This window comes from Muntiacus reevesi, chromosome 1 (assembly GCF_963930625.1).
Source record: "Muntiacus reevesi chromosome 1, mMunRee1.1, whole genome shotgun sequence".
Classification (NCBI taxonomy): domain Eukaryota; kingdom Metazoa; phylum Chordata; class Mammalia; order Artiodactyla; family Cervidae; genus Muntiacus; species Muntiacus reevesi.
In genome coordinates, this window is record NC_089249.1 from 172,020,880 (window position 1) to 172,038,444 (window position 17,565).

Below are 17,565 nucleotides of genomic sequence, written 5' to 3' on the forward strand. Positions count from 1 at the left end.
GGAAGGTGATGAAATATGTAGTTGGCCAGTCTTGGGTCATTGGAAGGACTGATGTTGAAGCTGACACTCCAATACTCTGGCCAGCTGATGTGAAGAACTGACTCATTGGATAAAGACCCCGATGCTGGGAAAGATTGAAGGTGGGAGGAGAAGGGGACAACAGAAGATGAGATGGTTGGATGGCGTCACTGATTCAATGGACATGAGCTTGAGTAAACTCTGGGAGTTGGTGATGGACAGGGAAGCCTGGTGTGTTGCAGTCCTTGGGGTCGCAAAGAGTCAGACACGACTGAGTGACTGAACTGACTGACTGGATGTTGTGTCCATATGGATCTGGTGTGGGAAGGAGGGGTCCTCAAAGGAAACTCAGGGTGTTTCTACTAGTTGCAGCAGAAGTGGATGGAGGATAGGGAAATCTACAACTACCCACCTGATGGTGTCTGATTGCAGCTCAGGTCTGACCCCAAACGAAGGGACTTGCTGTGAGTAGACCTCACCCTCCACAACGCCAGCTGAGGACAGGAACACCTCGGGGTCTCCCAGTGCCAATCTCAGAGGAGACCCAAGGTTGTAGACCAGAGTCAAGACTCCATAAGCTTTTTAACTTCTCATATTTATTATTTTCATCTGTCTATCAGCACTGGGGATGCTCTGTGTAATCTAAATTACTCATCGGACAAAGGACTCAAAGGAAGTGACTAGTAACAGTGATAGTGTAATTTTGCTGCTGCTTAGCACACCAGCTGACGTAAACTACTCCAAATCTCCCCAGAGTTGTCCCATAAGTGCTAAGCCCAGACCACTCATGTTTTTCTTCTTTAACCCCTTTCGGATGTCTGTTTCTTGTGTGGTCACTGGAGAGTGATGCCTGACTATGGCCCCTGTTGCTGAGGGTACCCTCTGACACTGCTGCCCAACTTAGGGGTTGCCTCCTGGCCCTCCTGAGGCTGTATGTCCCTGGATCCGGGTTTGTTCTCTGTAGTCCTCACTGCCTCAGCCATCCTGGGTTCTAGGTAGAGACAGGAAGAACTTTGCTTTTGCTCTAATGTGTGATGGAACTTTCTACTATAATGGAGATATTCTTTATCTGCATCATCCCATGTGAGCATTTGAAATTGGCTAGTGCAATCAAGGAGCTGAATTTTCAAATTAAATTAAATAATAGCCACACATGGCTAGCAGCTACTATATTAACAGTGTAGTTCCGTAGGATTCAGACTTGTCCCAAGGGGCAGAACTAGCATCCTGACTATCCCCTAATCCTCTTCATCCCCCTTCTCTGTCACTTCTATGCCTCCTCCAAGTATCTGTGCTCCTAATGCCTTTCTGGCATTCTTCCCACCTCCTCTCCACTTGTAGACCAATTCATGTACATTGGTACTTACAGGGCTACCAACTCAATCATCAAGATGGAGCCAGACAAGCTTCTCATTCGAGGTCACCCAAAACACACCCCAACTCTTGGAAAGGAAAAGGATTCGAGAGTCACTCTTCAGTTGTAACAAAGACAGTTGGGACAGGAACTTCCCTCCCCAATCCTGCAATGAACTTGGGTGGGTGTGGAAGGACCCCAAAGGATAGCGGGACAGAAACAGCTAAAGAAAGACGGGAGGAAGCCAACTTGAACCACGATAGTGGGGACGATCCTGACACCACCGGAGCAGCCTCAGCTCAGGAAGTGCCTCGCCGACTTCGTCGGAGAAAAGACTAAAACAATTGTAATAAATTCCAGTTGACTCCCCCCCCCCCCCACTTTGGCCAAACTGAGTGATGCCCAAGAGAACTGTTTCAAAAAAAAAAAAAAAAAAAAGAGGCAAGGTTACTGGTGGAGGAGTGATTTTGGATTCTGGGTTCTAGCTCAATTTTTACAACTCTAGAAAATATTAAATGTTTTGATATCAATACAGATAATTTCTATACCCTAAAGTAATTAAGATCCGGGCTTCCCTGGTGGCTCAGTGGTAAAGAATCCACCTGCAGTGCAGGGGACATGGGCTTGATCCCTGGGTTGGGAAGATCCCCAGGAGCAGGAAATGGCAACCCACTCCAGTATTGTTGCCTGGGAAATCCCATGGACAGAGGAGCCTGGTGGGCTTCAGTCCATGGGGTTGCAAGAGTTGGATGTTACTGAGCGACTGAACACACCTAAACACACACACACATACACAGTGTTAATAATTAAGACTTTTAGTTACAAGGACCTCGAGTTATTTTAGCCTAAATGAAGAAATTTACTTTAAAGAAACAGAAGTGCCCCGCAGAACCTGAGAGAGAAGTGACTGGGAGTCTAGCATAGTTAGGGCTATGGCCAGAGCATGTGAAGGCTCAAGAAGTCTTCTCTGTTGTTTTTTATTCCCATGCCTCCCTGCATTCCTGCTTTCTTCTTCCTCAGTGCAGATGCAAGTGCAGTGTATTGCCTGAATCTTCCATGTCACAGGGATAAAGCATCAAGATAGTTTTTAAACAACCGAGATGATGAAAACAGTCTGGAAATTAGATGTGATGCTAAAATCTCTTTTTGTGTTGATTTAAGCTAATCATGTGTAGTCTAAGAAACGTGATGAAACATTTAAGTAGATTTAATGAAATCTGTTCCCTCCTGTCAATACCCTCCTACTCAGGGAAAATGTGTGCAAGTGTGGCTACGCCCAGAACCAACACATAGAAGGCACCCAGATCAACCAAAATGAGAAATGGAATTACAAGAAACATACAAAGGAATTTCCCACCGATGCTTTTGGAGATATTCAGTTTGAGGCTCAGGGGAAGAAAGGCAAGGTAAGCAATGGCTTTCTACTTGAGCTAGCTGATCCCTACGCTAACACGGTAGGTTTCTGAAGTACCTTGAGTTACTTCAAATTGTCTGATAGTATGTATGAAAGCAGAAGAGATGGCTTGTCAACCCAAACACGACTGCAGAAAAAGATTGTAAAAAAAATCAGAAGCTGTGATTAGATTATGTGCCATGGCAACACTCCACAGGTGAACTTGCTAAGGCAGTAGTGAGTAGCGGGAAAAGCAGAAAGAGGAGTTCTATCTGTAAGGTGCTGGTAACACCAAGGTTGCGGGTTCAGTTCCCATATGGGCCACCAAATGTTATGGACGTCCAGGCGTGGGCTGGGGAAGAATTTCCAGACACAGAGTATTTCAGAAGAGAGGATTCATTGAGAACAAAGGACAGAGATAGTGAGAGGTGCTGCTAAGACACTAGGCCGGCTTTCTGACAGACCAGGGAGAGATGACCGCCAGAGGGAGGAGAGAGCAGGAGATGCTATTAGAACGGCAGGCCGATCCTGAGGTGTTTTCAAGGGAGAGCTGATGCTTTTGTGGACTTACAGCCAATTTTTATAGACTCAGGACAAAGAAAATTCCTAAGGGAAGGGTTGGCGTTAAGTTATTGATTCTCTATGGTGCATGTGTTACTGAATATAGAGATGGGAGCTGGCTGGTTAGGGACAGGATTGCTCTTGACAAACAAGATGGCCTTTGACAATGGTTGTCATGGAGCTTGGCTCATTCTGGAAATATTGGCCTGTGACCCCAGCATGGAGCTCCACAGGGATGGCTGGCTTGTCACCCAGTATCCTTTCTCCAGGCACAGAGCAGGCTCATGTGATATCCTCGTTGACCCTCGCTGCTACAAAATGCCTGACAAATGCATTTATGAGTGGTCTGGTTTAGTTTGGCATATGACATTCTTGAGAGTAAACATGGCCTTGAATAAGGTGATATTTTCCTTTGCACACCCACACGGCAGGCTCTTACACAGCACTTTACAAAGCTGTTTAATGGATTGTGTCGAATGGAAACAAAAAGGATAATGTGAGAGTTGTGAGTTATTTTTTATTGGGGGCAAATGAGGACTATAGCCAAGGAGACAGCATCTCAGATAGCTCCGAGAAGCTGCTCCAAAGAGGTAGGGGGGCAAGGTCAGTGTTACATATGATTTTAGTGAAGGGGGTACGTGCAGTCAAACACCCATTTTGGTAGACGCTTGCTGCTAGTCACGAGGAGCAGTGTCTCCATGAATGATTTTAGTGCTTTTGTAGATATGAGAAGATGCAAGAATTTGGGCTCATATAATATCCTGAAAATAACTATCTGAAGCCCTGTTCTGTGGGTTTTCCCCAGAACACAGAGAGTTTCATTCTTGATCTCCACCCTGAACTCATTTCAGGATGTGTCAAAGGTCAGTGACTACAGTGATTGATTGCATCCTTGTAAAGGCAGCTCCCTGGTGGTTGGGATTCGGTGTTCTCACCGCCGCGGTCTGGGTTTGATTCCCGATCAGGGAAGCCTTTCTTCTTCCTCTCCCCCTGCCACCTACTGACCTCCCTGGTGCGACATACCACCCTTTATGGCTTCCCTGGTGGCTCAGAGTAAAGAATCTGCCTGCAATGCAGGAGACCTGGGTTTGATCCCTGGGTTGGGAAGATCCTCTGGAGAAGGGAATGGCAACCCACTCCAATATTCTTGACTGGAGAATTCCAAGAACAGAGGAGCCTGGTGGCCTATAGTCCATGGGGTCACAAAGAGTTGGACACGACTGAGCGACTAATATTTTCCCTTTCAGAGGCAGATGGCAGGTGCCCGTTTTCAGTTGGCCATTATTAACAGTTTCCTTAAATTCTCCTCTGTCCACTCTGTCTCTTCCCAAGGCCTCTGTCCCGGATGGGCCACCACTGTCTTGCCTCCCCACCTGTCTTGGCTCACAGTCTGTAGTCAGCACTCCTGCTGGAGGGCTCCCTAAAATGTAAATCCCCTCTGGCTTCTACTCTGCTTAGAACACCTGACGGGTGCCCCACTGCCTTTAGGATGAAGTCTCCAGCTCTCTAGCTGGCTTGGGTGTCCCTGCAGGGGCACCCACGTCCCCTTCCACTGCCCCAAGGGGACCTTCCTCCCCTGCCCTGCGCTCCCGTCCCAAAGGAACAGGTAGACGGGGTCGCGCCCCCGCCATCAGTAGAACGCCTGCGGACCCTGACGCTCCTGCCCTTCCCCACAGTATATCCGGCTGTCCTGCGACACGGACGCGGAGACGCTGTACGAGCTGCTGACCCAGCACTGGCACCTGAAAACGCCCAACCTGGTCATTTCTGTGACCGGCGGCGCCAAGAACTTCGCCCTGAAGCCGCGCATGCGCAAGATCTTCAGCCGCCTGATCTACATCGCGCAGTCGAAAGGTGCGCGGTCCCCGGGGGTCGCGGGGACCGTCCCGGGCCCGGACGTGGCGCCCGCGGGGTTGTCTGTCCAGGCTGCGCCGCGTCTTCAGAGACTGGACGAAATTGTCCTCTGCCATTCATGCGCAAGACTGCAGATACTCTAGAGCTGTATGATTAATCCCGATCTTAATTAGAAACAAGATCCTTTAATGAGGAAACAGATCCGGAACTCCGGGGGGCGGGGTGGGGTGGAGTGGGGTGGGGGAGAGGGGATTTCCTTATTCAGAGATCAGGAAATTGCATGTGGTTAGTTGCATGTTTCTCTTAACCTGACGTTTTCATTTAGTCGTTTTTACATAAAATACTCAGAGTATTCTGGCCAATCAAAAAAGAAAGTTTAATGTTTGCTCTTTCATTTGGGGACCAATAATATGCTTTGAAAAAAGTGACCGTACCTGGCAGGTTGTGAGCACCGGGTGAGTGTCTGATGGGGATCAAAACACATAGCTGTGGCTTTGTTATTTGAAATATTTTGCTTATTTTTTCTTACGATAAGTTTAAACCTACAGAAGAGTTGAAAGAATAATCCAGTGAATATCTATACACCTTCACTTAAATTCACTAGTTAACAATTCCTCGTGTTTGTCTTATCTCTCTCCATAAATATTCACGTCTTATGATTTTAAAAATCGTTTGAGGGATTTCCCTGGTAGTCCAGTGGTTATCCTTGTTGTTCAGCTGCTCAGTTGCTCTAACCGTCTCATACAGCGGTTAGGACTCTGAATTTCCACTGTAGAGGGCACAGGTTCAATCTCTAGTCGGGGCATTAACATCCCTCAAGCTGTGGGGTGCAAGAGCCAAAAAAAAAAAAAAAATTCTGTGAGAGTAAATTTTAGGTATCATGACCTTTAGCCCTTAAGCACACATGTTAGCACATGTCTCTGAAGAACACAGCTGTTTTCTTATGTAACTAGTATAACTCAAACTTAAGGAAGTTCACATTGACCAATACAGTTATCTAACAAAAGGTTCATGTTTTAATTTTGCTAATTATCCCAACAATCTCCTTCAGAGCAAAAAAAGAAGTTTCTTTTTCCTCTACCTGGATTCTAATTCATTTACTTTTTCATATCATATAAAACTGAAAATCTTTTTTTCCTCTGGAACTGTTCTTTAGGTTTTTTCCTGGCCTTTCAGGACATTTTTGAAGACTGTAGGCAACTTTTTTTTTTTTTTTTTTGCAGTATCCCTTTCATTTGAGCTTGACTAATATTTCCTCGAGATTTAATTCTGTTTATCAAAGTCTAATATTTATTTTTTAAAAAAGAAATGCAAAAAAGCAAAATGGCTGTCTGAGGAGGCCTTACAAATAGCTGTGAAAAGAAGAGAAGCAAAAAACAAAGGAGAAAAGGAAAGATATACCCATTTGAATGAAGAGTTCCAAACAACAGCAAGGAGAGATAAGAAAGCCTTCTTTAGTGATCAGTGCAAAGAAATAGAGGGAAATAATAGAATGGGAAGGACTAGACACCCCTTCAAGAAAATTAGAGCTACCAAGGGAACATTTCATGCAAAGATGGGCTTAATAAAGGGCAGAAATGGTAGGGACCTAACAGAAGCAGAAGATATTAAGAAGAGGTGGCAAGAATACACAGAAGAACTGTACAAAAACGATCTTCATGACCCAGATAATCACGATGGTGTGATCACTCACCTAGAGCCAGACATCCTGGAATGTGAAGTCAAGTGGGCCTTAGGAAGCATCACATGAACAAAGCTAGTGGAGGTGATGGAATTCCAGTTGAGCTATTTCAAACCTGAAAGATGACGCTGTGAAAGTGCTGCACTCAATATGCCAGCAAATTTGGAAAACTCAGCAGTGGCCACAGGACTGGAAAAGGTCAGTTTTCATTCCAATCTCAAAGAAAGGCAATCCCAAAGAATGTTCAAACTACTGCACACACTAGTAAAGTAATGCTCAAAATTCTCCAAGCCAGGCTTCAGCAATATGTGAACTGTGAACTTCCAGATGTTCAAGCTGGTTTTAGAAAAGGCAGAGGAACCAGAGATCAAATTGCCAACATCCGCTGGATCATTGAAAAAGCAAGAGAGTTCCAGAAAAACATCTATTTCTGCTTTATTGACTATGCCAAAGCCTTTGACTGTGTGGATCATAACAAACTGTGGAAAATTCTGAAAGAGATGGGACTATCAGACCACCTGATCTGCCTCTTGAGAAACCTGCATGCAGGTCAAGAAGCAACAGTTAGAACTGGACATGGAACAACAGACTGGTTGCAAATAGGAAAAGGAGTACGTCAAGGCTGTATATTGTCACCCTGCTTATTTAACTTATATGCGGAGTACATCATGAGAAACGCTGGGCTGGAGGAAGCACAAGCTGGAATCAAGATTGCCGGGAGAAATATCAATAACCTCAGATATGCAGATGATACCACCCTTATGGCAGAAAGTGAAGAAGAACGAAAAAACCTCTTGATGAAAGTGAAAGAGGAGAGTGAAAAAGTTGGCTTAAAGCTCAACATTCAGAAAACTAAGATCATGGCATCTGGTCCCATCACTTCATGGCAAATAGATGGGGAAACAGTGGAAACAGTGGCTGACTTTATTTTTTTGAGCTCTAAGATCACTGCAGATGGTGATTGCAGCCGTGAAATTAAAAGACGCTTACTCCTTGGAAGGAAAGTTATGACCAACCTAGAAAGCATATTAAAAATCAGAGACATTACTTTGCCAACAAAGGTCCGTCTAGTCAAGGCTATGGTTTTTCCAGTAGTCATATATGGATGTGAGAGTTGAACTATAAACAAAGCTGAGTGCAGAAGAATTGATGCTTTTGAACTGTGGTGTTGGAGAAGACTCTTGAGAGTCCCTTGGACAGCAAGGAGATCCAACCAGTCCATCCTAAAGGAAATCAGTCCTGAATGCTCATTGGAAGGACTGATGTTGAAGCTGAAACTCCAATATTTTGACCACCTGATGGGAAGAGCTGACTCATTTGAAAAGACCCTGATACTGGGAAAGATTGAGGGCAGGAGAAGGGGATGACAGAGGATGAGATGGTTGGATGGCATCACTCATTGTACATGGGTTTGGGTAAACTCTGGGAGTTGGTGATGGCGTGCTGCAGTTCATGGGGTTGCAAAAAGTTGGACACGACTGAGCGACTGAGCTGAACTGAACTGAATGCTTATTTTATTTTATATGTTTTTAATATATATATATTTTATTTTATATATGTATTTCATTTAATATATAAAAAATACATAATATATATATTATATAATATATATTTTATTTTATATGTTTTAAATAATAATGTTTATTATTAGTTTATCTAATGCTAAGATTTTAAAAACTTAAAATTTTTTGTTCATCATGGATTTTTTTGGCATCAATTTTTATATTTATTTATTTATTGGCCATGCTGCATGGCATGCAGATCTTAGTTCCCCGCCTGACCAGGGATTGAACCCTTTCCCCCTGCCGTGGAAACTTGGAGAGTTAACCACTGGACCACCAGGGAAGCCCTTTGAAAACATCTTTACTAAGAATATTAGTTGACAGAACTAAGGTAGCATGTATTATTCTAGATATGCTTTTCCTTAAAATCAGAAAGAAACTGTGGTTTCTCCCCTTTTTTATTCTTAATTTCTTGATCAGCCAGATGGGACCACAGTAGATACTTTGTTATGAAACCCAGCAGCTGACTTCCTAACCACTAAATCTGAACTGGGCATAATGCATTCCTTCAGCAAATACTTCTTAAATGCCTGCCATTTGTCAGAAATTGTTTTAGGTACTGGGAATAAATAGAAGAAAGCAGACAAAAGTCCCCAGGCTGGGATTCCTCTTAGATGAAGTGAATGGCCAGAGCTGGGGGTTCATTGTTGTCTTGTACTCCGGGTCAGCCACGTGGAGAGCAGCTTCGTCTCCTGTTGCCTCATTTGAAAGGGGAATTGACAACTGAAATCTGTCTGCAGGAAGGAGACTGGGTGTCAGGGGGTCTGGAATTCACATCTTGTGAGAACTGGCCAAAGGAATGGGATCTGAATGTTCTAGGGGCTACATCACATTTACCGTAAAATATTGGAAGGTCTTTTATGTGGGAGATGACTAAAGTAGCTCCCTGTCGGGAAGGCAGTAACAAAATGGAGACTGGAGACAAAAATGAACAAAAGGGCTTTCTAACAGTTGGGGAAGGGGGCTGCCTCGGGACTCCTCAGAATTCAGGGAGACTGGTGGCCAAGCCGGGGTGGCACTCCGGACGAGGCACATTTTCAACTTTAGATTCTATTATTATGTGAAATCATATTTTTTAGGTATTTTGTTTACTACAGTTTTGAAAACAAAACTGTGAAAAACTCTTGGCCTTGCACAGATCATCAAATAAAAACCTTGAAACACCAGTGTGCAAGCTTGTGGGATTTAAAAGTTAAGTCGTAGGCACCAGGGTCATGCTAGAAGACCCCATGGACTGTAGCCCACTAGGCTCCTCTGTCCATGGGATTCTCCAGGCAAGAATACTGGAGTCGGTTGCCATTCTCTTCTCCAGGGGATCTTCCTGACCCAGGGATCAAACCCAGGTCTCCCACAATGCAGGCGGATTCTTTACCATCTGAGCCACTGGAGAAGCCCAAAGTTAAATCGTGGGCACCAGAGGCCTGCTGGGAAGATCACTTCAGATCCATGGGGGTGAGAGGCGTGAGAGCAGAGTGCTCCACTTTCCATGATGACATTGCTTAAATTGCTCAATGGCTAAGGGCAGGTGCTTATTAGCCATGAAAAGATTTACCTGAGAGGTGGTTAAAGGGACAGATTCCTTGGCCCCGCCTCCCAGAGAGTCTGATGTTGTGAGTCTAGAGTGGGGTCTAGAATCTGTATCTGTTTAAGTAGCATCTCTTAGACACTCAGACATCCTCTTCTCTTTCCTAGGTCCATGCTGTAGGTTGAACGTAGTCCAAAGTGTGGCCAGTGATGCTGGGTCCTGGTGCTCATGGGTGGGGCTTCTTTAGGAATCGAGCACAGGATGAAAAACTTATTCAGAGCCTCTGTTCTCCTCTCTTGTTGGCAGGTGCCTGGATTCTCACTGGAGGCACCCACTATGGGCTGATGAAATTCATTGGGGAGGTGGTGAGAGATAACACCATCAGCAGGAATTCAGAGGAGAATATCGTGGCCATTGGCATCGCCGCTTGGGGCATGGTCTCCAACAGGGACACCCTCATCAGGAATTGTGATGTGGAGGTATGGGCAGGACATGAGGAGGTCTGCGGGGTCACCGGGGACAGTGACCCTGGCATGGGGCTCTGGGATCCCATCAACTCATAGGAAGTTGGCCTTACAAGGTTCCTTTGGAACCTCAGGAATTAAAAACAAGGATGACATAATCAAAGGAGTTCTGTGAAGGAGTTACCGATGGATGTGTTTTGTTCATGAAAATTTGTTCCCAGCAAGTCCTGTTAGAGTCAGATCTTTAGTTTTTTATTCTCTGATACTAAGTCTTAGGACAAAGAATCTATTTAATTGCCTCTTTTCATGATCCTGAAACTGTGTGCTCCTCAAGAGCTAAGACTCCATTTTATTCATTTTCTAATCCCTAGACCCTGGCATAGGTCTTGATATATGATGGATTCTAGACAAATATGTGTATATCAATATCTACCTTTACCATATCTACGCACACACAAATATATATGTCTGAACACACACACACATATGTCTGGACACACACACACACACACACACACACACACACTTTCCTGAATGCTATCAGTTTCAATGAATTTATACAAAAGAGCACAGGGCGATGGAACAAGAACTGGATTAAGAATCTGGTTCTTACACTGCCACTGGTCATTTATGTGACAATAAGCACATGATCCAACTATTTTGAACCTTCATTTACTCATATTTAAAATGATGGCCTGAACTATAAGATCTCTAAGACCCTTCTGCACTTAGGAATCTGGAAAGAAGCATCAGTATAGTTGAACCCAAAGAATCAGCCTTCCGTGAACCTATAAAGATGTCATCAGGCATTTTAGCCAACAAGCAAGTCCCAAAGACAAGTTTCTGTGTGCTTTTCAGGGATATTTTTCAGCTCAGTACATTATGGATGACTTCAAGAGAGATCCTCTGTACATCCTGGACAACAACCATACCCACCTGCTGCTCGTGGACAACGGCTGCCATGGGCACCCCACCGTGGAGGCCAAGCTCCGGAATCAGCTGGAGAAGTACATCTCCGAGCGCACAATTCAAGGTCAGTGTTTATGAGATGGGATGTTAGAAAAACATATGGACAAAAGTAGCAGCGGCAGCATCAATAGTAGCTCCCAATTGTCGAGTGAAGCCTGGTAAACCCATCCTATTAGATGCTCTACTACCAAAGAAGAGCCATTGTATCTCTTCTTTAATATACTAGAAATACTTCTGCCCATATGATAGGTACCCTCCAATGTGCTGGAACATTGATGAATGCTGCCTTGTCCCACTCTGGTTTGGCAATAAACAGACCTGCTGTCCATTCTGCTTGACAACATTTAAGACCTGGTAAAATTCACAGTAGCAAATTTCTCTGATGAAGCAATGGGATTTGCTAGAGTAGAAGTGATAAAAAAAAACCCCACTAGCTTAGCAGTTAGATGATTTACTTTGAATATTGGCTATTTCTCTATACCATTGTTGTTAGTCACTAAGTCCCGTCCAACTCTTTTGTGACCCCATGGACTGTAGAATGCCAGGCTCCTCTGCCCGTGGAATTTTCCAGGCAAGAATACTGGAGTGAGTTGCCATTTCCTTCTCTAAGTGATTTTCCTGACCCAAGGATTGAACTCGTGTCTCCTACTCTTTACCACTGAGCCAACCAAAACCACCTAAAACATTGGTTTCAGGGGAAGAATGCAACCATTGAGTGAAAGCCTTTATTTGCTATGGAAAGTGATAAATACTGTCTTCCTACTGCTGAGATGTTGGTGGTGAGATGTGTCCTGTTGTGGAACCAGATTGCCTCATGATCTAGTGACAGTCTCCATCACTGAGACTTGTTGGAGATAATCTCGATCTTTTCTTTTCTCAATGGGAAGTCTGTGGCGGAAGACATTTATATACAGTCATCTCTCTGGAGAAAACACATAGTTATGCAAATTTTTCACACACTTGAGGAAGCATAGATTATGCAAGTGAGTGGAAGTGTAATTATTGTTAGGATAAATTTGAACCTGGCTTAATATATATTCAGTTCAGTTTGGTTCAGTTGCTCGTTTGTGTCCGACCCTTTGCAACCCCATGGACTGCAGCACTCCCGGCTTCCCTGTCCATCACCAACTCCCAGAACCTGCTCAAACTCATGTCCATCGAGTTGGTGATGCCATCCAACCATATCGTCCTCTGTTGTCACCTTCTCCTGCCTTCAATCTTTCCTAGCATCAGGGTCTTTTCCAATGAGTTGGTTCTTCACATCAGGTTGCCAAAGTATTGGTGCTTCAGCTTTAGCGTCAGTCCTTCCAATGAATGTTCAGGACTGATTTCCTTTAGTATTGACTGGTTTGATCTCCTTGCAGTCCAAAATATTTATTAGCAAAAGTCAATCATTCACAGACTTTGGCACTTTAAATATTAGTAAAAAATTGCAGTGTGACCCATATCGTGGTTTGGAGCCCAGAGATGATCCATTGTAATCAACTGATTGTCATGTTCATTAGGTCTGCAGCCAGCACCCCTACTCTGGGCTCAAGGGGCAGAAGTTCCCTTGAGGTAGGTGACTATTTCTGATGAGCCCAAAATATATTTTATGTTTTATATTTTACAGATTCCAACTATGGTGGCAAGATCCCCATTGTGTGTTTTGCCCAAGGAGGTGGGAAAGAGACTTTGAAAGTGAGTCTTGGTTTAGTTTTCTAGAAGATCAGTTCACAGGTTTGCTCAACCAGTCTGTATTTTCAGGGTTTGGGGGGCTCACCTAAGATAATCTGATTGCTTTCTTTTCTGCAGCAAGTAAGTGGCATTTTCCCAATCACACAGTGTGTTGCCCTAACAGACTTGTGTTGTTTCCTCAGCTGAGAAGGTTTAGGAAGAGACTTTGTAGCAATACGAATAGTCTGTGTACTTGCTGCTGGGTCTGGCCATCAACCAGCCACACAGGAGGGCTTGACATGAGCTCACAAGACTCAGGGATGGTAACCAACGCGTATGTTGGAAAACCATGGCCACCCTGTGATCACACACACCGAGAATTACACGACATTTCTGGCAGAGTTAGTTGGAATCATAATCTAACGCTTCTCTTTGTTTATTATTTTCTGTAACAATGATACGTTTGTTTATTCCTTCATCAGCAGGTATTTGTTAAGTACCTTCTATGAGACCTACTGTTGAAAACATTATTAAATAAAGATTTTTCAGGGAAAGACTTTTCAGAGAAAAATTAGAGATTTTTTTTGCAGCGTGAAATAGTCAGTATGGAAATGCCTGAAGAGGCAGTCACATTACAGAGGAAGAGAGATGGAGAAAAAGTAATTGAAGATGGTTACATTTATTGTCACTCAGATTTTAGATTTAGAATTAAGGTTTCCAGTGAGGTTCTGCAAGTCTAGAGTATTGCATTTCTGTGGCATTTCCCTCAAAGTCTGTTCAGCCAGTTCGCACCCCACAGATGCTACAGGAGAGAGGAAAGAGGAGAGAGGGAGGAGAGACTGCCCATCGAGCTCTTCATCTTTCAGCTCACTCTCCTATCACCCCCTCCCGCCCCAGCACGGCCCCAGCACCCACCTTTGGCACAGGTGGGGAGGTGAAGATGGATCCCAGCCTGATCTGATGAAGGCTCCACACTCTATGGGCAATGTCTTCTCTAAGGGAGACAGCACTCCTGGCTAAAGGAGCGGGCATCGAGTGTCTTCTGTGCTCACGTGTACATCACTTTGTCTTCTTGTCTAGCGATTAAAATTCTTCATACCTGATTCCCTTATGCTGGTCTCTGTGGTTTTTATCAAGGAAATAAAAATGTGGTAGCTGTCTATCCAGAAAGCAAATATATTTTTCTTTTCTTTTCATAAAAGGAGAAAAGAAAATTATTTGAGGAGGGAAATATGTGAGTAAAAGAAGTGTGCCAGCTTCTGGGAAGGTATTTTCATACCTTCAAACTATGCATATTATTCACCTCTGTCATATAAACCATCAGTGAAAATGTTGAGTACCATCTTAAGAGTTGTCATTCGAATCTATGATGTCAATATTTGGAATGATCAGTTTTGTATAGAGGGATATTTTGAAGCACTTATTTGTGGGAAACTTGCCAGTCACACGTGTCCTTACTATGGAATTTGATACTAACACAGGACTTAAGACAACTGGCTTGCATTTCTGATTCTTAAAGCGGTTGCAACTATTTGCTTTGCTTCTGATTGAAAATGAACCTCCCCTGCCCCCACAAAAGGATACAGTGCAGAGTTGTGTCCATGTGATTTGTTCACCACCTTGATTAGAGCCTCGGTCCTGGGCTGGGTTCTGTTGATCCTCTGGTCGACTCTTAGCTCCCTTCTTGCAGGCCATCAATACCTCCGTCAAAAGTAAAATCCCCTGCGTGGTGGTGGAAGGCTCGGGGCAGATTGCCGATGTGATCGCGAGCCTGGTGGAGGTGGAGGATGTCCTGACCTCATCCATCATCAAGGAGAAGCTGGTGCGCTTCCTGCCCCGCACGGTGTCCCGGCTGCCTGAGGAGGAGACCGAGAGCTGGATCCGATGGGTGAGTGGTGGGGGGCAAGTCCACGGGACGGGAGGGGCGGGCGTCTTCTCTGCCAGCCTCCACTAGCAGCTCTGGGTCTTTTTACTTTCTCAGTGGCTTTGAAACTGCACTCCAGCCCAAGCAGGTTTTTTCTTGGAAACTGAAGCTCCCATACATTAAGTGACTTGCCTAGTCAACGTACCTCATAAGGTGTAGCAGATGGGGCTTAAACTCCAGTCCGCCTGGTTTCAAAGCTGATGCTCCTTCTTTCATACCCTGCCAATAAGCACTGCGCTTCTGCGTCTTGTACCAGCAGTGGGGGGTGAGGGGTTGGGGGGTGGGGGGTGGGGGGTGAAATCCCTGTGATGATGTTTTAGAAATGCAGATTCTAAATCGAATCTGTATCTAGTGGAGAAGCTGTTACAACAGAAAGATTGCCTTTCTAAGTTAACTGGCCTGTGATTCATTCATAATCTCTCATCTTTCCTATCGGATCATGTAAGAAATGTGTACTGATTGAAATATCTCCGGCTTCTTATTGCTAAGCCTGTAAAGTATCTTAACATAGTGCTCTGCTTTCTCCCCTTTCTTTCTGAATCATGACTGGGTTGAGTTGAAATGCCTTTCATCTTGTTGACTGTTCAGTTTGTGATAGAGTTCACATTGATAGGAGTGGGGACGTTCCCATCAGCTCATTTGAAAATGGCCTTCAGTGTTTGGGTATTCTTAGGAGCCTGTGCTGCCACTTGGAAAGTTTTCCATAAAGGAAATAACAGGATGTAGACAGCAAGAGTTATTTTAATCATGGAACCCATTTCATCATTAGAGTGAAAGGTTGAATTTAGTATAAATAGTTTTCATAAGTTCTTTAATTAGCTTGGTATTTCAGCAGCATTTCATTGTGGAAGAACGTCGAAGTGTCAAATTTGGCAAACTGAAATCTCGGAGTAGTGAAGACAATCTTGCTCATGGTAGCATTTGTCATTGTGTTTTTTCTTTTATCGAAGCATAGTTGATTTACAATATTGTGTTCATTTCAGATATACAGCAAAGTGATTCATATCTCTATCTATCTATCTATCTATCTATCTATCTATCTATCTATCTATGCTGTGCCCATTTGCTCAATCATGTCTGGCTGTTTTGTGACCTCATGAACTGTAGCCAACTAAGCTCCTCTGTCCATGGGATTTTCCAAGCAAGAATACTGGAGTGGGTTGCCATTCCCTTCTTCAGGGGATCTTCTCAACACAGGGATCAAACCCTCATCTCCTACATTGGCAGGCAGATTCTTTACCACTGAGCCACAGGGGAAGCTCAGAGATAAATATTTATAAATATATACAAAAATATATGTATGTGCATGTATGTTGAGTCGCTTTAGTTTTGTCCTAGTCTTTTCAACCCTATGGAGCATAGCCCGCTAGGCTCTTCTATCCATGGGATTCTCCAGTCAAGAATACTGGAGTGGGTTGCCATGCCCTCCTCCAGGGGATCTACCTGACCCAGGGATCAAACCTGTGTCTCTAATACCTCCTGCACTGGCAGACAGGTCCTTTACCACTAGGGTCATCTGGGAAGCCCCCATATATGTAACTTTCTTTTGCAGATTCTTTTTCATTACTGATTATTACAAGATACTGAATATAGTTCCCTGTGCTAAACAGTAAACCCTTGTTTATTTTATATAGAGTACTGTGTATTGGTCTTTGTCATTATTTAAAGCAAGCATGAACAAATCAAATTCTTGTAAATAATGGGAAAAATCAAGCCTACCATCTAGGCTGCCAGGTACTCAATATTAAATTAACAAACAGCGAGACCCTCTTGGCTTTATTTAATTTCACATGACTGGGCAGTTAGGTGATGATCCAGGGAAGGTACGACAGAATCAAAGTGACCAGGACACAAGTCCTTTCTGGATTAAGCTTCACTACTAAGACTCAGAATTAGAAGATGCAGCTGCATCTTCTTCCCACACCTGAGAGTCTCTGTTGGTGCTGAATGATGCCCTGTCCAACAAACGCTCATGTGATGTTCCTACTTCAGGTGCTGCGTTTTGCAGATTTTTCTACAAAGGGTAAAGTTGGTGGTTTTCTGTGAAAGTTCTTGCTGGGATTTGCTTGTATCTTGTTCAAGTCTGGTTGGGATGAATAGAGTGGTATCAGCTTCATTGATGATGCAGGCCAGGTTGAAAGATGTGGCTTAGGGGTGCAGCCACCACGGGCTTCCTTATGCTGAGCCCCAGAATGAGACAGATGAACCCACCCAGACAGAGGCAGCCTTGGAGGATTGCCGGCCCGCTGTCAGATGACACTTGTGGTGACAACTGACGCTGGATCTCTCACACCCTGCAAGGAGCAGATCCCAACGAAGAAGCAGGAAGGGGCCGTCTGGGCAAGGCCAAAGTCGGGAGTTGCTTATGTCACTCCCCAACCCCGAGCCAGTCGAGGTAGTTAGTGGTGAAGAATCTGCCTGCCAGTGTAGGAGAGGCAGGAAACATGGATTCGATCCCTGGGTTGGGAAGATACTGTGGAGAAGGAAATGGCAGCTCACTCCAGTATTCTTGCCTGGAGAATCCCATGGACAGAGGAGCCTGGCGGGCCACAGTTCATGGGGTCGCAAAGAGCTGGACATGGCTGAACATGCACACACACAAAC

General features: G+C 44.4%; 1 protein-coding gene across 1 annotated transcript in view; it reads left to right on the top strand.

Moving 5' to 3' along the window:
* Nucleotides 1–17,565, top strand: part of TRPM8 (transient receptor potential cation channel subfamily M member 8) — an 87,088-nt gene that overhangs the window by 5,740 nt on the left and 63,783 nt on the right. The window contains exons 3-8 of the mRNA XM_065930643.1: nt 2,622–2,778; nt 5,003–5,180; nt 10,255–10,427; nt 11,271–11,445; nt 12,994–13,061; nt 14,728–14,925. Coding sequence (XP_065786715.1) covers nt 2,622–2,778; nt 5,003–5,180; nt 10,255–10,427; nt 11,271–11,445; nt 12,994–13,061; nt 14,728–14,925 — 949 coding nt within the window. The remainder of the gene's footprint in view (nt 1–2,621; nt 2,779–5,002; nt 5,181–10,254; nt 10,428–11,270; nt 11,446–12,993; nt 13,062–14,727; nt 14,926–17,565) is intronic.